This window comes from Canis aureus, chromosome 31 (genome assembly GCF_053574225.1).
Source record: "Canis aureus isolate CA01 chromosome 31, VMU_Caureus_v.1.0, whole genome shotgun sequence".
Classification (NCBI taxonomy): domain Eukaryota; kingdom Metazoa; phylum Chordata; class Mammalia; order Carnivora; family Canidae; genus Canis; species Canis aureus.
The window spans coordinates 15982437-16003227 of NC_135641.1; the positions used below are offsets into that span (position 1 = coordinate 15982437).

General features: G+C 63.2%; 1 protein-coding gene across 5 annotated transcripts in view; it reads left to right on the forward strand.

Moving 5' to 3' along the window:
* The window catches only part of SLC12A7 (solute carrier family 12 member 7), a 37263-nt gene extending 17031 nt beyond the window's left edge, over window positions 1-20232 (forward strand). For 3 of the 5 annotated variants that reach the window (XM_077879660.1, XM_077879662.1, XM_077879663.1), the window contains exons 6-24: window positions 980-1110; window positions 1765-2006; window positions 2747-2958; window positions 3264-3431; window positions 3848-3946; window positions 4480-4537; window positions 4851-5025; window positions 6378-6496; window positions 6770-6868; window positions 7323-7442; window positions 7932-8036; window positions 8462-8630; window positions 10591-10786; window positions 11083-11252; window positions 11333-11464; window positions 13469-13576; window positions 14552-14730; window positions 17766-17899; window positions 18811-20232. In XM_077879660.1, coding sequence (XP_077735786.1) covers window positions 980-1110; window positions 1765-2006; window positions 2747-2958; window positions 3264-3431; window positions 3848-3946; window positions 4480-4537; window positions 4851-5025; window positions 6378-6496; window positions 6770-6868; window positions 7323-7442; window positions 7932-8036; window positions 8462-8630; window positions 10591-10786; window positions 11083-11252; window positions 11333-11464; window positions 13469-13576; window positions 14552-14730; window positions 17766-17899; window positions 18811-18902 — 2708 coding nt within the window. In that variant the 3' untranslated portion in view covers window positions 18903-20232. Of the gene's footprint in view, window positions 1-979; window positions 1111-1764; window positions 2007-2746; window positions 2959-3263; window positions 3432-3847; window positions 3947-4479; window positions 4538-4850; window positions 5026-6377; window positions 6497-6769; window positions 6869-7322; window positions 7443-7931; window positions 8037-8461; window positions 8631-10590; window positions 10787-11082; window positions 11253-11332; window positions 11465-13468; window positions 13577-14551; window positions 14750-17765; window positions 17900-18810 lie in introns of those variants that run through there. The other 2 variants (XM_077879661.1, XM_077879664.1) reach the window with 2 other exon arrangements.
* The last annotated feature ends 559 nt before the right edge of the window (window positions 20233-20791 follow it).

The window sequence follows — 20791 nt, forward strand, 5'->3', positions numbered from 1 at the left end:
ACGTGAGCCCTTTACCCAGGGTGGCCTCTGCCAAGGTGGGCGGTGCTGCCCCAGAGGGCCCCTGTGTGCACGTGCCCTGCCCACCTGATGGCAAGCCTGGAGCACAGACTGCCACATCTGGCGGGCAGGTCCACAGGGACCCCGCCTCCAGGCAGAGGCGCTCACGGGCTCCCTGCTCTCCCAGCACATGGGGGCGCCGCGAGCTGTCCTAAGGCAAGGCGGGGATCTTGCCCACACTTGTCCCCCAGTGCCTGGCCTGCGCTCAGAGCTGCTATGAAATTGGGATTTTTGTAGATTCCTAGTGGAACCTACGTGAACGTTTCCAGATACTTTCTTAGGAAATGTCAACATTGCTCTGTGGTCAGAGATGCTGGCATCTCATGAACCGCTTCCTGCTTTTGGTTCTCGAGTTAATTTTTCCCAGACCCCAATTCTGTTTGTAAACTGAGTTATTGCTGAGGCTGAACTGAAGCATCACCACGGGCAGTCCCTGCGTCAGGTGCCGCCTGAGCGGGTGTCAGGAGCCTGGAGAGCAGAGGGGCTGGGGGCACTGGGCACGGCTTCAGTCTTTGGGGCTGCTTTGGCCTTGGAGCCCCGGAGCACGGCTGCTTGTCGTGACTGTCCCTGGGTTGGGTGGGTGCGGGGCTCCAGGTGAGGAGGACATGGAGGGGACGGTCTGCAAATCATGCCCTGCGGGACTCCGTCTCCAGGTCCTGGGGAAGCTGCCCATCCCTGGAGCCTCCCTGGCCCAGGGGGCAGCAGTGGTGTAGACTGCACCCCTACCCTCAGGGCCGCCAGGGCGTGGGGTCCAGGGCTGGCTGTGGCGTTGGCTGTGCTCTGGTGCAGGATGGTGCTCCAGCAGCCGCAGGCTTCCTTGGCCTTTCTGGGGCAGAGTGCACAGCATCGAGGTGTTGGGCTAACGTCGGCTTCCCGGGAAATGGTGTGACCCTAACCCGCTGCTTCTCTGTCCTGTTTGCAGCTGGCGGCTCGTACTACATGATATCACGCTCCCTGGGGCCTGAGTTCGGAGGGGCCGTGGGCCTCTGCTTCTATCTGGGCACGACCTTCGCTGGGGCCATGTATATTTTGGGGACCATTGAGATTTTTTTGGTACGTGCTTTGTTTTGGGCTGGTTCTCCAGGCCCCGAGGAGTCCCCTCCCGGGCCCCCCACCCTTTTGCTCTGATGCCTGCCTGCTCAGGCTCTCGGAGGCTGGCTGTGTCCCTCTTGGTGCTGGGCCCTGGCTGGACGCTGTGCCCATACTGACTGCAGTGACCTGGGGTCCCTCCCGGCTACCCTTTGGGGACATCTGAGTGCGTGATGGGCTGCAGGTCTGAGCCCCAGATCAGCCCGCATCCCTGGCCTTCAGCTGCCTCTGCTGTTGGAAGAGGCAGAGCCAGCCAGCCAGTCACCTCTTGGCCATGAATTGGTCCATCCTGTTGCCCCCACTCAGTTTATTATGTGCATGCACGGTAGGGCCTCCGTGGACAATGTTATCACTCCCCGATGATAAGTCCACGGTGGCCCCTGGCCCTACAGGCTGAGCTGGGGGTGCTGCCCAGGGGCCAGCGTCCATGACGCCCACCCCAAGGGCATCTCTTTTTAGCCTTGTTTCTGGGCTCCCACCAGGGTGTACTCCCCATAAATGCATTCTGGGGGGTGGAAGCCCAGCATGAGGCCCTGCGCACAAAGGCGCCTTCCACGTTGGGCCACGTTCCAGGCAGGGATGGTGGGAGGCCCTTCTTTAACTCTCTATTCCCCACAGACCTACATCTCCCCCAGCGCAGCCATCATCCAGGCAGAGACGGCGGAGGGTGAGGCCGCGGCCATGCTGCACAACATGCGCGTGTATGGGACGTGCACGCTGGTGCTCATGGCCATGGTGGTCTTCGTGGGTGTCAAGTATGTCAACAAGCTGGCCCTGGTGTTCCTGGCCTGTGTCGTGCTGTCCATCCTTGCCATCTATGCCGGTGTCATCAAGACCGCCTTCGACCCACCAGATGTCCCGTGAGTCCTGGGCCTGCAGAGGTGCAGCTCTTCCTCTTAGCCTGGTCTGTGTGCAGCTGCCTGGTCGGGCCCGGGGTGGTGGCGCTGGGGGGTGCAGACTCCCCTGTTCCCGCTAGGCTGGGGGATGAGCCATCAGGATGCTCGTGGGGCCGCGCCCTCTGCACGGATGGGGTAGGTTGCCGGAGGTCAGAGGTAAACACTGTGCTGCTGGCCCTGAGGACAGGCCGCACTGAGCACCCCCTGGGGTGGCCCGTCCTCAGTGCCCCTGGCTGCCCAGGGGCCCCCCAATGGGCTCCTTTCCTGTCCCCCTTCTGGGTGTGGCTGGCAGGTCCCAGGAAGTGGCTCAAGGTCACAGCGAGTGAGCGAGCCATGTTACGTCTGCCACGTGGTATGGCAGGTGGCCAGGTTGGCCCAGGGCCCACAGGGCTGGGCTGGTCAGGAGGGGCCGAGCAGCGGGGTGGCACCAAGCCTCCCCCCCGCAGTGCCTCCCTGTGGAGGGAGGCACCTGCATCAGTCATGCAAGGCCCCTGCAACACGCACTGTGCTCCGGGGAGCATGGTTGCAAGGGCCCCAGGTCCTGCTTCAGCACCCAGCCTGCGCAGCTCACCGGCACTCCTGCCGCCCAGGGTAGAGTGTCAGAAGCAGCCTAGCAGCCCCCAATCCTGGTCACTTGGGAAAAGTGGTAGAAGTAGTTTCAGGAGGGGCCTGTGCATCTTCTCACGCCCACCTCCCTGTGCTAGGGTCTGCCTGCTGGGGAACCGCACCTTGTCAAGACGCGGCTTCGACCTCTGTGCCAAGGTCCACACCGCCAACAACGGCACGACGCCCACCGCGCTCTGGCGCCTCTTCTGCAACAACTCCATGTCCAGCGCCAGCTGTGACGAGTACTTTGCCCAGAACAACGTCACAGAGATCCAGGGCATCCCCGGGGTGGCCAGTGGCGTCCTGCTGGGTGAGTGCCACCCTACACCTGGTAGGCGTCCTTCCCGGAGCTGGAGCCGCGGTCACCACACAGGCCATGAAGCCTGCGGCTCAGCAGACCTTGTCTTTCTAGGGGTTTGCTGGCAGGTGCACGGGCACTCGCCCTGGTCACGGGGGCTCAGGCTGGGGGGACAGGGTCTGTCCCATCTGTGTTCTGGGAGGAGGGGTCGTGAGTGACATCAGATCCCGTGGGAGCTGGTAAACCCTTCGCCGCTGTGCCTGCTGGGCCTGGTAGAAGGGTCTGGAATCTTGTTATGGGCCTGTTGTCACCCACAGATAATCTGTGGAGCACATATGCAGACAAGGGGGCGTTCGTGGAGAGGAAGGGCATGCCGTCTGTGCCGGTGCCAGAGGAGAGCAGAGCCAGTGGCCTGCCCTATGTGCTCACCGACATCATGACCTACTTCACCATGCTGGTCGGGATCTACTTTCCCTCTGTGACCGGTGAGGCCCTGCCTGGTCCCCTGAGAAACAAGCCTTGGGGTCTCTGCTCCCCATGTGCCGGTTGGGGTGTGGGAAGGTGTTGTCCAAAGTGCTCCCAGCAGACCGGCATCACTCGGGGTGACGGACCGTGGCAGCTGGGCAAGGAGCCGAGGGCCATCCTTGCAAGACAGTCGCTGACCTTCTGGGATGACCCTCAGCACCTGCCAGGGTGTTGTTCCCTGCACGGATACACGCTCCCTGCCGGGCCACCTCCAGCTGCCCTCTGCCGGCGGGAGCCCCAGCCCCACCCGGCCTCGCACTGCCGCCTGAGCCACTGGTGCATGTGGCTATGTGGCCCGTGTGTTGTGGCTGGGGGCCTGGCAGGCGGTCTTTTCAGGTTTGTGGTAACCGTAGGCTGTCCCCGTGGGTCTCTGTAGGTATCATGGCGGGCTCGAACCGCTCTGGGGACCTCAGGGATGCCCAGAAGTCGATCCCCACAGGGACCATTTTGGCCATCGTGACAACGTCATTTATCTGTATCCTCCAAGGCACTGGGTGAGGAAGGCCCATGCCCTATCCACCGCCCGGTGCGCGTCCAGCCGGGGTGGGCTTCCAGGGCTCAGGCCAGCGCTGACCGCCACCCCCAGAGGGAGCCGGGCCAACGTCTGCCTGATGATGGAGGGTGAAGGAGCCACCAGGACACTGACCTCGCGGCCGGTCATGGCCTGAGTGTTGTCCATGAGCCACGTGGAGTGCTCACGTCGTCACACATGATGCCTGGCAATAACCCGTGACTGTGGTGTGGTTCATGGTGCTTGTGTACACGCACACAGTCACAGCGACCCCATGCTGGTTGCAGAGGTTTGTCTCTACCAAGCGAGCCAGTGTCCTGCCAGTGTGCCGCCTGACTCACTGGAGCCAGGACGGGGCAGCAAGAAAGGCTCCGAGGGCCGCAGGGTCACAGCAGGGGTCGGGGGGCGGACAGGTGGGGCACAGGTCGGTCCAGGCCCACCGTGAGTAGGACCCCATTGACACGTTTGGGCCGCAGCTTCCTTGACATGAGACACAGACCTGTCCTGCATCGTGCTCTTTGGGGCCTGCATCGAAGGCGTGATCTTACGAGATAAGTATGTTGGTTTTGTGACTTCTAGAAGCTTCCTAGTCAGCATCCGTTTTCTCATAGCAGATGGTAGCGTTGAGCTTGCCTCCCCCAGGATTTCAGGTTTTGTGTGGCAAGCAGGAAGCCCCATGGCCCCTCCATGGGGGGTCCCGTGTGGTCCCTGGCAGTGAGGCCTCACGGATGCTGCTGTGCAGGGCTGACCGTGGCCTCCCTGCTCCTGAGGAGGACACTCAGGGTGGGAGTGGCCTCATTCCAGCTCGGGACATGAGAACCACGTCCTTAGCATGAGTCTGATGGCCTGCCTGCTCCTGCCCCGCCAGGTTTGGCGAGGCCCTGCAGGGGAAGCTGGTCATCGGCATGCTGGCCTGGCCGTCCCCCTGGGTCATCGTCATCGGCTCCTTCTTCTCGACCTGCGGTGCCGGCCTACAGAGCCTCACGGGGGCGCCGCGCCTGCTGCAGGCCATTGCCCGAGACGGCATCATTCCCTTCCTGCAGGTGAGTGGGGTGCCCCTCAGGAAGGAGGGTGTCTGCGTGGGGTCCCCAAGGGCCTGCCCTGGAGCCAGCTGTCAGGTGATAGCCTCTGGGCCCACGTCCCCACCGCCAGCCCCTCAGCATGTGGGCCGTGTGTGAGGGGAGCGACCTGGGACCCTGCACCTCCTGTGGGGCTGGCGTCTGCCCTGCTGGATGTGGCTTCCTCCCCTGCAGACAGAGGTCTCTGCGAGGAGCCCGCGGGGCCGGCGTCTTCTTGTTCTGACGGCACAGGACATGGCTGGGGGCTCAGATAACATAAGTGCATCTGCTCATGCCCCGGGGGTGGGAGGTCCCAGAGGCAGGCATGGGCAGGGCTGGTTTCTTCTGAGGTCTCCTTCCTTGGCGTATGGACCCCACCCTTCCCAAGTTCTCTCATGGCTTCCACGTGGCTTCATCTTTTTTCATGAGGACACCAGTCACCTAACCAGGGATTAGGCTGCCCCATGACTGGTTGCCCTTAAAGCTCATGTCTGCAATCATAGTCAAGTTACCTCCCAAGGTGGTGGGGCCAGGGCTTCCCTGGGCCAGGGCTGGGGTGCCTGAGGCCCCATGTGTGCTGATCATCTGGGGTGGGTGCTGGTCCTCTGGCTCCCGAGTGCTGGCCCTCGCCTTCGCTCCCTGGAAGGTTCCTGTGGCCTGGAATGTTTTCCTCTCTCATGACTCCATCTGTTCCTCAGACACAGACAGGGTTGCGGAGCGTGCACAGGTACCTGCTAGGTTGGGCGTCACTGTCAGGAGCAGGTGGCAGTCATGGCGTCCCTGGTGCCGTGGAGCCTCCAGCCCACAGACTCCCACCTGAGCCTCGACCATGGCGCCCTGGTGCCCCTCTCTAGCTCTGTTTCTGGTTTGCTTCATGGTGTCTCTGCAGCGTGCTCTGAATGTCCCTTCCCGGGCCACTGGGCTGCAGGGACTGCAAGGAACATGTTGGACAGCTGGTGCCCCTAGAGGCGGGTGTGGCCTTGCCGTGGTCCTGCCCCATGTGGCTGCGGGTGAAGGGTCCAAGCACCTTACTGTGAGGTCCTCACAGGGGTCTTCTGTGCGTGTGGCTCGAGGCTAGCCTTATGCTCCCTGGGGGGCCCCCGTCCAGGGCACGGAGGGATCACCTTCACCCCCATCCGTGCACCGTGAGGCCCTGGGCCTGGTGGTACCTGGGCCACCGTCTCCCTTTGCACGGCTGGATGTTGGGTTTTCTTCCTGGGGCCAGCCATCGAGGGTCTAGGACGCACCGTGAAGGTCTGCTCCTGCCTTGGTTCCTCCAGGGCTGCTCACCAGGACACAGGGTCCTGCCCCTGTGACCCGGCTGCCCTTCCCTGCAGGTGTTTGGCCACGGGAAGGCCAATGGGGAGCCCACGTGGGCTCTGCTGCTCACGGCCCTCATCTGTGAGACCGGCATCCTGATCGCCTCCCTGGACAGTGTGGCCCCCATCCTGTCCATGTGAGTGGCTGCAGGCACGGTGGGACGTGTGTGGGGAAAGGCCACAGACATGGGGCCGCCGCCTGCTGACTCGGAGCGGGAGGCCCTGCTCTCGGGGCTGGCCTTCTGCTCGGGGTGATAGACATGCACAACCACAGAGGCCGTAGACAGGAGGGGGCAGGAGACCACCTGGGAGTGGGTGGGCTGGGCTGTTGCAGGAGGGGTGTGGGCATGGTCAGCCAGGGCCGCCTGGGACCTGACCTGCTTCCTGTGGCCTTGTCCTGGCATCTCCAGGTTCTTCCTCATGTGCTACATGTTCGTGAACCTGGCCTGTGCCGTGCAGACGCTGCTGCGCACGCCCAACTGGCGCCCACGTTTCAGATACTACCACTGGTGAGCACTCGCACGGCCAGGGCGGCCCTGGGATCCCCAGTGCAGGCTGCATCCAAAGGCCACGTGGGGCCCTGGTTTCCTCTAGCACCAGCCTCGGCCGAGCTGAGGGGGGCCCTGTGCCCCTGTGTCACCCAGGGCCACCAAGGCATCACGTGGCGTGTGGGCCCGGAGCGTGTGACCTTAGGCAGCATGTCTTCGTGCTGCCATTGTGGTGGACGGGTGAAGACCATTGTGCTCTGTGGCCGGCAGTGTGCCTGTGCACCCTGGGCAGAGGGGTGGGCGTCCCGTAGGCGCAGAGCCAGGGCAGGTTCAGCCCTCAAGGGGGGAGCATGGGGGATCAGGCCGGCAGCGTCAGTGCCACTTTCCCACCATAGCTGAGAGACCTTCTTTCGGTGGCTGGCGATGTGCGTGGGGCTGTGGGCGTGGCAGGCCTGTGAGTTCTGTGTTCCTCCAGGGCGCTGTCCTTCCTGGGCATGAGCCTGTGCCTTGCCCTCATGTTTATCTGTTCCTGGTATTACGCGCTCTTCGCCATGCTCATAGCCGGCTGCATCTACAAGTACATCGAGTACCGCGGGTGAGTCCTCCCTTGGGGCCTCCCGGGGTCTGCGCGGCACAGTGCTGTGCACCTCCTAGGGCACAGGTGGGCACAGCTGTCGGGTCTGCAGGCCTTTGTCCTGGGGGTCGAGAGTTACGTGTGCTTTGAGTCGATTCCACGGTGATCATGACACTTTTATGCCATGTGCTTTATGAGAATTGGGAAGTCTGTCCAACACTGATGTGTGACAGATTCCAAAATTTCCAAGAATTTTACATCCCCTGGGGCATCGCCTGGGGGGCCTGGCTCCCTCCTGGGGGTGAGGTCTAAGGGGTCTTAGCTGCTGCCCGGAGGCCCCTCCCAGCTCTTACCAGAGCAGTTTAAGAATGCATGGGGGCTGTGACCACTCCTGGTGAGGCCAGGCCCACCAGTGTTCCCTGCACATGCACATTGTGGCCCTGGTCCTGGCCCTGGCCCTGGGGTCCCTCCCCGCCCACCCCGTGCCTCACTGCTGCCCCTCCCCTGCAGGGCAGAGAAGGAGTGGGGTGATGGCATTCGGGGACTGTCGCTGAACGCGGCCCGCTATGCCCTGCTGCGCGTGGAGCACGGCCCTCCCCACACCAAGAACTGGAGGTAAGCGTGCAGCCCACTGCGCCCCGACCTCAGGCCCCACGAACGTGCACAGCTCGCCTCCGACCTCATGCTCTGGAGAGGCCATTGCCCCCGCTGTGTGAAGCAATTGTCTCAAGCTTTTAGCACCTTCCCTCTGTTCACGATGGTCGGTTGTGGCATGACCAGCGTATCTGGACCCTGGGCCGGACGCAGGCAGTGCAGTGGGTGGGGAGTGGGGCGAGTGGACCTCATGGGGTGGCACAGAGGATGGAGGTCAGTGCATGGATGTCCTCTGGGAGGACGAAGAAGGCTCCACCCACAGACCAAGGGTTTCCTCAGCTGGGGGCCCCATGGCCTCCATCCCTCAGGCACCAGGATGCAGAACCCGGGGCAGGCCCTCTGTGCACCTGCTGGGGAGCCCGGGGTGACCACTGTCTCTGCCGCAGGCCCCAGGTGCTGGTGATGCTCAACCTGGACGAGGAGCAGCGAGTGAAGCACCCCCGCCTGCTGTCCCTCACCACCCAGCTCAAGGCCGGCAAGGGCCTGACCATCGTGGGCTCCGTGCTGGAGGGCACCTACCTGGACAAGCATGCAGAGGCGCAGCGGGCGGAGGAGGTGGGCCTGAGGCGGGTGGCAGGGCTGCAAGGCAGAGGGAGGGCAGGGGGCAGGGCGGGCCTGCGCAGGGAGATCAGACCCCACCGTGCTTTCCGTCCTGATGCCCCAGCGCCTCCTGAGCTGCCCCCCTGCCGGCCTCCCCCTACCCCCCCACCCCCCCGAGCGAGGTTTCTATGCCGCTGTCTCCTTTCAGAGCCTGGGGTTCTGGGTTCAGATGGGGCGAGCCTGAGATGCTGCTGAAGTGAGCGGCCATGAGGGGGCAGGGACCCCCTGGAGGGCCGCGGGCGGGAGGCGGGAGGCAGGGGCAGGTTCGGGATGGCTCAGCGTGGGCTCGGTCTCTCCGCCCACTGGCGGCCTAACTCCAAGGCCTGCGGTTGGTAGGAGTGGGGCGGGTGTGCCCTGCGGGGGCTCTGCCTGGAGGGATCACCCACCTCAGCCCATGCAGCCTCACCCCTTCTAGGCTCCTCAGTCCCCCACCTTCAAATTGCTGCCGACCGAGTGTCTCTGGCCCCCATGGAAACAGCCTGGTGTCAGGAGTGCCCGGGCCGTGTGTTTCCAGACAGACCTGCTGGGTCCTGTGCTCCCTGCCCGCCCCCAAGCCCAGCGGTTTGCGGGTTCAGCGTGTTCCGTGGTGGCAGTGCCCGGTGCTCTTCTCCCCGAGGCACCAGTGGCACCACAACCCCATGTGCTTGAGTGTGGCAGCTGCTGCTAGACCGTAGATTTAGCGGGGTTGTCCCTGTGATTTTGTGCCGCTCCGCCTCTGGCCAGGGCAGCACCCTCTCCAGGTGCCTTTGCTCTCTGGACTGCCTCTCGAATGGTGACATGGAGTGTGGTCCAGACGCGCCGTGTGGCAGGGAGACCCTGCCATTTACTTCTGAATGTTGCCCGAGTGCTGGGGCCGTGGGCCGCACTCCCAGTGTGCCGGGGCCTCTCCAGGGAGCTGAAGGGATAGGCAGCAGCCACCAACCGGCCCGGGACGGTAGTGGCGTGGCCGGGTTTCCCGTCCCTGCCCCCTCGCCGGCACCGCTGACTGTTGTCCCCTGACGTGCGGTCCGGACTCTTCCAGGCCTGCAGCGAGCGTTTTCCTGCACTGATGACGGTGCTGTAAAACGTCAGTTGTCTGTCACAGCAGAGAACGTACCGGCGCCGGCCTTGTGGCCTTCCGTCTCGGTGCAGGTTCATGAGGCTGCTCCTTAGTGCTGCTGAGCCTGACAGGTTTCCAGGGTTCCTGTGGTGCGGACCCTCCGTGGACAGGTCTCATTCCACGTGGATTATTGGTAGGAGGACCTGGTGGAGTCAGAGCCTCCCAGGTCGCATGGAGTCCCGGGGTCAGGTGCAGGGCACCTGGCTGTGTGTGCGGGCAGGTCTGCATGAGCAGTGAGGATGGGGGCCTTTTGGTGTCTCTTTGGGGACAGCTCCATGTGCTTAGTCCCTCACTGCCCTGGGAGGCAGCAGAGCCCATGTGGACGTGGTGCCTCTGGCTTCCACCCCAGATGCACAGCCCCGGCTTGGGGCTCAGGCTGCAGTGGGGCTGGTGGAGTGGTGGCTGCGTCTTGGAAGTGAGGGCCAAGGGGCGCCACAGTCCCTGTGCACTCAGGCTGGCCACCGTGTTCAGACTGCTGCGCTGACCAAGAGTGTCTCGGCCAAGCGGGGGTGCAGGGCGTTCACCTGGCTTTGTGCGTGGAAGCAGCCCGCTCCCTCCACCTGTCTCCCACCTGTCCTGCCCCATTGAACGTGTCTCTACTCCCTGGGCGGAGGCCTCCCCGTGGAGCGTCCTGGTTCCCACAGGGATCTGGCGTCACACTGAGCTGGTCACTGTGCTGACCACGATGTAGGGAATGGTGAGGGCCCACGTCTCCCTGGGAGCACACGTGAGGGGGTCTCTAGGAGTGCAGGGACGCGGTGTCGTCGGCTGCCCATGGTTCTCCCGAGCAGACGTCGACCCTGCTTGTCTCCCCAGAACATCCGGTCTCTGATGGGCACAGAGAGGACCAAGGGCTTCTGCCAGCTGGTGGTGTCATCTAACCTGCGGGACGGCATGTCCCACCTGATCCAGTCGGCCGGCCTGGGAGGCATGAGGCACAACACAGTGCTCATGGCCTGGCCCGGGTCCTGGAAGCAGGAGGACAACACGTCCTCCTGGAAGAACTTTGTCGGTGGGTACTGTCCCGGGCCGTGTGCGGTGGCGTCTCGGCGCCCCGGGGGACACGCCCAGTCGTCTGAAAGCCTCGCTCCCTTCTCTGCCGGCCCGGCCCCGGCGTGGTGACCCCGTGTGGCTGCCCACGCCCTCCGGCCGGCAGCTCACTCACTGGTAGCGCAAGGGCAGCCTTCAGTGTGCACCCCGGGTGGGCCCCATGGCCTTGCCTGCCTCCCATGCTGGCTGGAGCCCACGCATCCGTGGGGGGCTCGGATCTGCTTCAGTGCCGGCCACCCGCCCCCTGCCTCTCCACAGAAACTGTCCGAGACACCACGGCGGCACAGCAGGCCCTGCTCGTGGCCAAAAACGTGGACCTGTTTCCGCAAAACCAGGAACGGTTCAGCGACGGAGACATTGACGTGTGGTGGGTCGTGCACGACGGGGGCCTCCTCATGCTACTGCCCTTCCTGCTGCGGCAGCACAAGGTAGGATGCATGGGGCAGGTCCCGTGACGGGGGCTGGGCTCCCCGGAATGCATGCCAACGCCAGCCCTGCCACCCACCAGGTGTGGAGGAAGTGCCGGATGCGCATCTTCACGGTGGCCCAGGTGGACGACAACAGCATCCAGATGAAGAAGGACCTGCAGGTGTTCCTGTACCACCTGAGGATCAGCGCTGAGGTGGAGGTGGTGGAGATGGTGAGGCGCGGCCCCGAGGGGGTGGGGGTTCCCCGCATGCCCGCTGCTGGTCCCGCCTCCCGGGACCACACTACTCTCGGTGTCCCACGTTTGTGGACGGGTCCTCGGTGTACCTTTGCCAGTCTCGAGGCTGGCCTGGGCTGGTAGGTTGCATGGTTCGTAGGAGGGGCTGCCCGGTTGTGATGTGCCCTCCTGAGCATGTCCTGTGCAGACGTGACACCTGGCCTGTCGCAGGATGTGAGCCAATCTGTGTCCAAGCCCCTTGGCCTCAAAGTCCCACCCATCGCACCGACAGCCTCTCGTCGGGTGCTGGTCCCCAGGGCAGGGGGAGCGAAGCGTTCTCATGCCTGCAGCAACTCCCAGGGTGCTGTCCCCCGGCCCCGGCCCTGTGCGCTCATGCTCTCTCCTGTCAGGGTCCATGTTGGACCGCATGGTGGTTCTGTCTCACACTGTCCTGTGGCTGCCCCAGCATCTTCCACGTGGCTCCCATGTCACTGTCCTGCGCTGCCCCATCCTCACCGTCACCCCCGCCAGTCCCTCTGTTTTCAGGAACCTTGCAGACGTTAGGAGTCTGGGGAGCTGGTCAGAACCACATGGGTGGGGTCCTGGGTGCCACACGGTGGGGGCGGGGTCGCACCGTGAGGCCTGGACTCTCGTGGTTTTGCAGTAACTGTAGTTTCAAAGCTGCTAACGTCGCTCGGTTTCTCGAGGACGCAGTTGGTGCGGCACGTCTGACAATGTCATGGGCGGAACCCACAGCCCTGCCTGATTGCGATCGTAATCGCACATTCTGCTTTGTCGGGAGCGGTGTTGGGACGCGATCGTGTCTCCTTTGTGAGACACCTGCTGCCCTGCCTCACACCCCCATGCCCCCAGCCGCGAGCAGACTGCAGCCGGAACCCCTTAGCCTATCCTTCCATCAGAGGTGGGCAGGCTCCCTGCGCTCACGCTCTGCTTCTGGGCTGTTGGCTGGGCTAGCCTCATCCCTGTGCCTGGCCCCCCTGCACAGCAAGGGCGCCCTGCGGACAGCCGGGGCCCCAGGTGCCATCGTCAGGAGGCAGGGAGCCCCTCTGCCAGAGGAGAGGCCAGCGTCGACAGCCTGAAGTCAGGGTCACTGACGGGGAGGGATGCTCCTGGTCAGCGCGGCTCAGAGGCCAGTCCGAGTAGGAGCCAGACCTGTGAGCAGGAGGGGTCTGGGGGTTGTCGTGAAGATGTGTCTGTAACACGAGCATACTTGGAGGTTTTATCACAAGCGCTGGGGGAGTCAGAGTCAGTACACATTTGGTCAGATTCCCCAGCCGACAGCTAGGCTCCGTGAGTGTCCCCGAGGTCAGCAGGAAGCAGGCTCGGCTGCCCACTCTCATCTCCCTTCCCGGGAAGCTGGAGGCAGGGATACACTTCTACAGATCACACGACTTATGTATCTAGAAAATCCAAGAAAATAGATTTTAGCGAGGTGGATGGACAGAAACGACATCAAAACCTACACTTGTAGGATGGGATCCTGCTTGTGGGAGCCGTGAGCGGGGCTGATGGCAGCGCTGGGCGGCGGGAGCCCAGAGCTCCACCAAGGGTCACAGGGCGCTACCCACTTAGGTCCTGAGAGTGAGACACGGACCCCACCCTGGACAGGCGGGAGGATGCAGGGCCACCCGCTGAGGCTCAGGCTGGGGGCCGGAGGAGATCCTGGCCCTGCGGTCAGCAGGCAAGCTCGGCACACCCTGTGCAGAAGACAGCGCCTGCAAGCTGTGGGCGCCCCCTCGTGCAGGAAAGGGCACGTAGTTGGCATGGCGTTCCCCCAGGGGCTGTCTCCCGGGCCCATGAGCAGATGCGGGTTCCACCACGAGGTCATCTGCTCGTGCTCATGGGAAACACACACGCCACGTGAGCAGAGGGGGCACCCGCTGCTGTCACAGCTCCGTGCTCAGACACTCAGAGCCACATTAGTGGAAGCGCACAGCCCCTGAGCCACGTGTTCACCTCCACACTTTCCGGACTTCCTAGGTTGAAAATGACATATCGGCATTCACGTACGAGAAGACACTGATGATGGAGCAGAGGTCCCAGATGCTGAAGCAGATGCAGCTTTCCAAGACGGAGCGGGAGAGAGAGGTGCGTATGTGGGATGGGCAGCGGGCAGGCGCACCCACAGCAGGAACAGCCCCTCGGAGGGGGGACCAGCCAGGTCCAGCTGCACCGTGCTGGCCTGGCCCCTGCACACCCACCTGACCCACAGGACCGGTCCTGGCGGTCACTGGAGCCATCACCCCCTGCCTGGCTTTCTGAGCAGCTGCCTGGCATGGTTTTGCCCCCATGGCCCACACCCAGGCTGGGGTCAGGGCTCCGTGTCCCCACCCCACGTGGGTCTGCCTGCCATCCCGCCCCTGCTTGTGTTGTCCCCTGTCCGAATCATCACGGGGCCTCCAACTGGCCTCCTCCCTCTAGCCCCTGCCTTGTCCAGCCAGGAGCCACCGAGAGTCTCTGAGGGCCATCGTGTTGACCCATCCTGCGGGCTCTGCTCTGACCTCCCCTCAGGTCACCCTGTGGCTTCTCAGCCACCCTAGGCTCTGCCCTGAGCCTCACCGGTCCCTTCAGGCCCAGCACCCTCTGGGGGTCAATCACAGCCATCTGTCCTGTGCAAAGGGTGACACTAGCTTCCTCACCCTGCACCTGCCCCTCCGCAAACTCCAGGGCTCTTCTTCTTGCCCCAGGAACTCAGGCTCCCTGACTCTGCTGTAGGCAATGAGGAGAGGGCTGGGTGGGTGGTGACAGATGGGTGGATGGGCAACCGAGGGACGAATGAGTGAGGGACGAATGGGTGAGTGGTTGGGAGCGGCCGCGTGTGTGGAGCCATGTGGAGTGCAGAGACTTCCAGGTGTGGACACCCCCTCGTGCTCACATGGAGTCTGGGGTGTTCTCCAGGGCCCTCAGAGCTGGGGCGGGAGGAGGAGGCCAGCAGGGGGTGAGGGAGGGCTGGCCCTGGGGCCCCAGCGCCCCAGCGTCTCGTCTGCACCCGATTCATCTCGGGAGCGTCTGGAGGCCTGTGGTCACTCGGTGGGGCTTGTCCTTGCCCTGCTGTCTGGCCAGGCCCAGCTGATCCATGACAGAAACACTGCAGCCCATTCCGTGGTAGCCACCAGGACCCAAGCCCCGTCCACGCCAGACAAGGTGCAGATGACCTGGACCAAGGAGAAGCTGATCGCAGAGAAGTACAAGAACAAGGAGCCGGGTGTGTCCGGGTTCAAAGATCTCTTCAGCCTGAAGCCGTGAGTGTCCACGTGGCCCCTATGGGGCACGTCCTGGCCAGACGGCCCAACCCCTTCGCCAGCTGTGACAGGGCTGCACATGCACCTGCAGACGCAGGCCTAAGGGTCACTGTCTCCGTGCACGTGGATCCGGGCATCTGTGTTTTTGCTGGGTCCTAGCAGCTAGAGGTCAGGGCTTGTTGGGGGCTGCAGACCCCCTGCTGGGACCCCACTGACTGTGTAGGCTGCCCACAACACAAGAGCCGGCTTCTGCCTATGGTGCTGGGCGGGGAGCCCCTGTCTGTGGTGGGGTGTGCCGCTGGGCCCAGAGGCGTCGTGCCCAGGGTCTCCAGGAAGGGGCGAAGCCCTGAGGCCTTGGGCGGTGCGGGTGGGGGCGAGGACACAGGGCTCAGCCCTGATGGAGGAGGAGGACCAGGTGGGCCGGGGAGGGTGGCCGGGGCATGCCCAGTGACCATTTCAATAAGCCTTTGTCCTTTTGGCTCTTGAAGTAACCCGTTCTTTGTATTTTCTCTCCCATGTAGAGAATGGGGAAACCTGTAAGTGCTCTTGTTTTACTTAGGACGCTTCTTAGATCTGTAGCCTTGCATGCTTGGTACATGCTGCCCCTGTGAACCGTGTGTGCATGTGTCCCCACGTGTGCAGCCGTGTGCGTGTCTGTGTGCTTGTGCCCACGCGTGAGCGGAGTCTGGCGGCTGCTGTGGCTCCCGTGTCCAGGCGGCTCAGGGTGTGCACCCGAGGTTTCGTCTTCCAAGGAGCACGAGGACCACGGCATGGGGAGGGCGCTCCCTGAGCTGCTCTGGTGCCAAGGAGCAGGTGCTTTGGTAGCTCTTAGCTGATCCATCCACACCCCTGGAGTCCCGTCCCCTGCTCTGTGGGGACAGGTGCCCTGTTGCTCCCCAGCCCCGGGAGCTCTTCACCTCACGACACTGCTGGCCTGGTCGTGGGAGGGGTGTGGACGGACCCCGTGCATACTCTGGCGCTGGGGGGTAGCCAGACGGGCAGGAGTGGGATCTGCCTGGGGTTGCTGCTGCGTGCCCCCTGCCGGCCTGTCCCCTGCAGCCAGGGCGGTCCTCGTGGCACAGCGGTGAGGCTGGGGGCAGCCCTTCCTCCTGCAGCCCCCAGGGCCCCGTTCACACGCCGCAGAAGAAGGCAGACATTGGTCCATGGAGGGAGTGAAGTGTGTAGACAGGTCAGGGAATCTGTGGGGAGGGCAGGGGGGACACAGGGACTCGACTGTTGCTCTAGTTCCTGTAAACTAGACATGAGCCCCAGGTCAATGAAAACCCCAAAAGCAGGACGAGGGTTTCTTCCCTAAGATGCTCTGTGGAGCGAGGGCCTGCTGAACCCGTCCCCAGGGGCGCATGTGGGCACCCATCATGGGTTAGGTCGGCCTGTCCCCAGTGGCAGGCACGCTTTGGGGGGTGGCTGGCCGTCCGGGGCATTCGTGTGCAGGAGCACATCTGCTAGGCCCGTCGCCCTCGACGTGTGGCCTGCAGGAGCCGAGGGACCAGAACCTCCGTTTTGCCCTTGTGGTGCTGGCTGCGGACACACCACTGCCCCCTTCCCACCGCCCCTGGGTGGCCGACCGCCACATTCAGCACGTGTGTGACAGGATCTCTTGTTCTGTGGATTTACGGCCCAAGGTTGGGAACAAAGACAGGTTTCTGTTGGCTTCCTGGAGACATGAGGCCACACTGTCCCTGTCTGTGCCCCTGTGACCTCCAGGACGCACGTCGCCCTGGAGCCAGGGGCCCTTCCCGCCAGACCCAAACCCCTGATTTAAAGATTATATGTGTTTTTTGACTTCGAGCTGTAAGGCATCCTTGAGTATTACTCATTTCTGGAGTGGCTGCCGTCCCCGAGCACGGGTAATTGTGGTCTCGTCCGGGCAGCTAACTCACAGTTCTCGTAATGGAAGGGCCCTGATTGCGCTGTGCCAGATGCCCAGTCTATAATTTTATCAGGCGAAATGGGATGGAAAGAGGGGCCGGCTCCCTGTTTTCCTCCTGGGAATTGGTGGTTGTGATCGGAGCTATTTGGCTCCAAGGCAGAGCGGGTGACCGGGCGTGGCCTGGATGTGGCCGCTGCGGGCCTTACACCGACCATCGGCCCGCCTGCCCCTCCAGTCTGGGGCATGGTGACCTGTTCCCGGCACTGCCAGGCTGCTGCCTGCGGATTCCACTGTGCAGGTGTGACTCGGGAATTCACAGAATTCCTGGGGTTCTCCATGGTGGAGTGGGGGGCACGGACGTCTTGGAGCATGCGGTGTCTCCTGAGTGTGCTTCCCGGAACATGGCGTGGTACCCGGGGACCTGTGGACACCCGGTGCACGCCTGAGTGCAGGGGGTATCCAGGGACCTGTGGACACCAGGCGCACACAGGGTAGAGAGGACCAGGCCCTACGGGTGCCTGAGCACCAGGACGCACTGAAGGGGGGGGAGCACTGTGCCTGGGACTCAGAGGACTGTCCAAGCGCCCCATGGACGCTCTGCCCCACTCGGTGGGCATGCGCAGAACTGGGTGGTTGGTGAGGATGAGGTGCAGGGCCTGGGTTGTCCTCCTGCCGTCCACTGGGAGTAGCAGCATGCAGGCGGGGCAGGGCCCGGGCCTCTCCTCCACGCCATCCCTGAGGTGTCCTGGCACCCAGCCCAAGTCAGGACCAGCGAGGTGCTGCTGCATGTGCTCTCGAGCCTATCTCAAGGGAGCAGGGCTATATCTCAAGGCCGCGTGTAGAGCAGGGCTGGGCCGAGACACTGAGGCTTTTGGGTGGGGTGGGGTTAGAGCCCATATGTGTGTGAGCGCCTTCCACGCCCAGCACTGTGCTGTTCCCTGGGGCCACGCATAGATGTAGAAGCTTGGAGGCTCTAGAGACAGCCCGTCTAGAACTGTGGAGACCACAGCTTTGTCACTGCTGGTAACGTCCCTGTTGGTGCACTTCGGGGAGGTGACACCATCAGAATCCTGGTGTGTCTGTCTGGGACTGAGCCGGGCACACAGGGCTGTGGGTGGATCGCCAAGTGGTCTTCTCCCCGCAGGAACCAGTCCAACGTCAGGAGGATGCACACGGCCGTGAAGCTGAATGGCGTCGTCCTCAGCAAGTCCCAGGGTGCACAGCTGGTCCTGCTGAACATGCCAGGCCCCCCCAAAAACCGGCAGGGTGATGAGAACTGTATCCTTTCCATGGGCTGCCTGCTGTGCCCCTCAGAGGCCTCCCTGTTACTCGGGATTCTGGGTGGGGGCGGGAGCAGTGGGGGGCCCTTGGGCCAGGACCAGAGCCTCCACCCCCGGCTGAGCCGATGTGGCCCCACCTGGCCTGAGTGCCCAGAAAGCGTCCAGGGGAGTCCAGGTGAGCAGCCCCTGCTTGGGCCGGGGGGGGGGGGTGGTTGTCCGCAGCTGCGAGGAAGCTGTCCACTGCCAGGTGTCCCGGGTGGCTTGGGCCCTCAGTGAAGCACTGGGGACATGCAGGAGGTAGGAGCAACGAGTCTAAGAGGTGGGTGAACGCATCCGTGACCCAGACCCTGTGCACCGAGGAGCTGCGGGCCTGGGATGAATCTGGGGCTGCTCTGAGCACCTGCCTGGCCACCTCCCATGCTGGGCATCTGCCTTGGGACAAGGGCGCACCGCATATTCCTGTTTGTCCTGGATGAGCCACAGCACAGGTGCCAGGCCTGACCTCGTGATGTGCAGGTCAGCCCCCCCGAGCTGGAGTCACACCTCTAGCCATGTGTCCACTGTCCTATGAGGGGACTCAGGGGCTGTCCCCTCTGGCACTAGGAAGGGCAGCAGGCGGCCCTTGGGCTTCAAGCCTTGATCTCCATGAGCCTGAGGACTCTGTTCGGTTGGTGACCAGACAGGGACTCCGGCCTGTGTGGGTTCTTGGTGGACTCATCCGTCTGTGCCCCGTGCTCCAGAGTGAGGGCGGGGCTCCTCGGTTCCCGGTCAGGCTGTGGGGACCCTCAGGAGCATGGGAGGCTGGGTTGACGCCTCAGGCTGTGCCATGGGCCCCTGGTCCTGCGTACTGGCCTTCCTCTGCCTGGGACTCAGGTGCAACCAGCTGTGTCCTTAACTCAGCCACCCCAGACATGGAGTTCCTGGAGGTCCTGACTGAGGGGCTCGACAGGGTCTTGCTGGTCAGGGGCAGCGGCCGGGAGGTGGTCACCATCTACTCCTGACACGGCCACCCGGGAGCCCACAGGGTGAGCTGGGGGTTGGGCCACACGTCCTAGCCCTCCTCTCCAGGCCGAGAGCCAGCACGCAGCTGCCAAGGTTCCCCATGGGGAGGGGAGGTGCAGATACCCTCAGCACCCTGCGTGACCTGGGTGGCACTGGACCAGAGCGCTCAGGCTGTGGATTCCTCGGACCCACCTGGTTGTCGTGGTTACATTTCAGTTCTTCCCCACCTGGGACGCTCAGGAGAAACCACGCCTGGACTGAATGAAGGTCACCTTGGGCCACAGGGGTCTGTTCAGGAAGGTGGCCGAGGGCCTCCATCCCTCGGTCAGCCTCCTGTGCACCTGTCCCTGTAACATCCCTGTAATGTCCCTGTTTGTGTTCCTGTGGATTGAGGCCAAGGAGCGCCGTCCACGCACGATGGGTGGCCTTGGTCAGCATGCCTGCCCAGCGTGGGAATGTGTAAAAAGGGAACCCTGGTTCTTCGGGCACACGGTGTGGTCCTCCCAGGTGGGCACATTCTGGGGGATCCCGTGGCCTCCGGTTCCCACACACCAGGCTCTGTGGAGAGGGGCCCCAGCGGCTCTGGGTTGGTGAGGCGTCGCTTGCGTGCCTGTACCCTCCTGCCAGCAGAGGGGACCAGAGGATGCGTTTCGATGGTCCATGGACTGACCTGGTCACACCGCTGTGGGTTGTGGTGACGTGGCTCACTGTCTGTGCGGCGTATTTATTTATTTAAGCACCTGGGGAGTTTTGGTAATAATGAGGGTGTCTGTGAATGAGCCCATTGGCTCTCAGGCTCCCTGGGGCCCCCAAGCAAGTCAACCAGGTCCACAGATTTCAGGTCAGGGAACAGACCAAGCGTGTGTGTGTGTGTGTGTGTGTCCCGATGTCCCTGAGGCATGGTTGGGCAGCACAGAGGGTCCAGAGTGACCACCAGCCAGAGTGTGTGCCAAACAGCCATGTCTGGGCTTGGGGCGTACGTACTCCTGCCCGCCGTGGTTCCACAGCAGCAAAGTGGCAAACCCACCTCCCTGGCACACGGGTCACATGCTGTGTTGGGCAGAGGTGTGTCCCCAGGACCCCATGAGGTACAGCACGTTCACACGGGCTGGAGAAGAGCCACCACATAGCAGGACCTCCCATGACCCCAGCCCCTGTTTGCACGGCGTAGGCGGCTGCAGAGTGAGGGTGCAGCTGCGTCCATGCACCCCTTTCCACACGACTGCGTGGGACCGAGTGCAGCCGATCAAAGTGGGTTCCACGGTGGTTTTATAGCTTCCTTGTCTTTGTATGATCTTGTTGGTAGAAAAATAAATTGTATAAAACCTAGTACGGTGGAGTCTCCTGTGTCTTGTAAAAGCGGGACAGTGGGAGAGGTGCCCGGTCCTCCCTCCCTGTGAGTGTTCTCATCTCACCCCAAAGCAGATGCAGGTGGCCAAGGAACCTGACCGCGTGGCCCGTTTTCACGGCTGTTAGGACCTCATTCCCTGGGATGCACAGACCACCGCTGCCCACTCACCAGGGGCTGAGACCCAGCGTCACTTGAATCAGTCAAGAGAAGTGACGAAACAGGCGAGTTTGCAGAGAAGGTGTGAATCTGTAGGGACATTCAGAACGAGGGCATGATGCTGCTGTGCTGAAGTCATGATTCCTGGAGGGGTGGGATCTACAGGGAGCTGGCACTGTGGGGATCCCTTGTTCTAGCCCTTACCGCGCCCTACGGCCATGGGTGGGAGAACAGGCATGAGGCCCTGGGGCTGCCCTGCATGGCTGCCAGGAGTGGGCAGGTGCCAACCCGGTGATCCCACTCCTGGAGCCGCGGCCCAGAGACCTTGGGTCCCCACGTTCACTGCAGGCCAAATGTGGAGACGCTGGGTCTCAGCCCCTG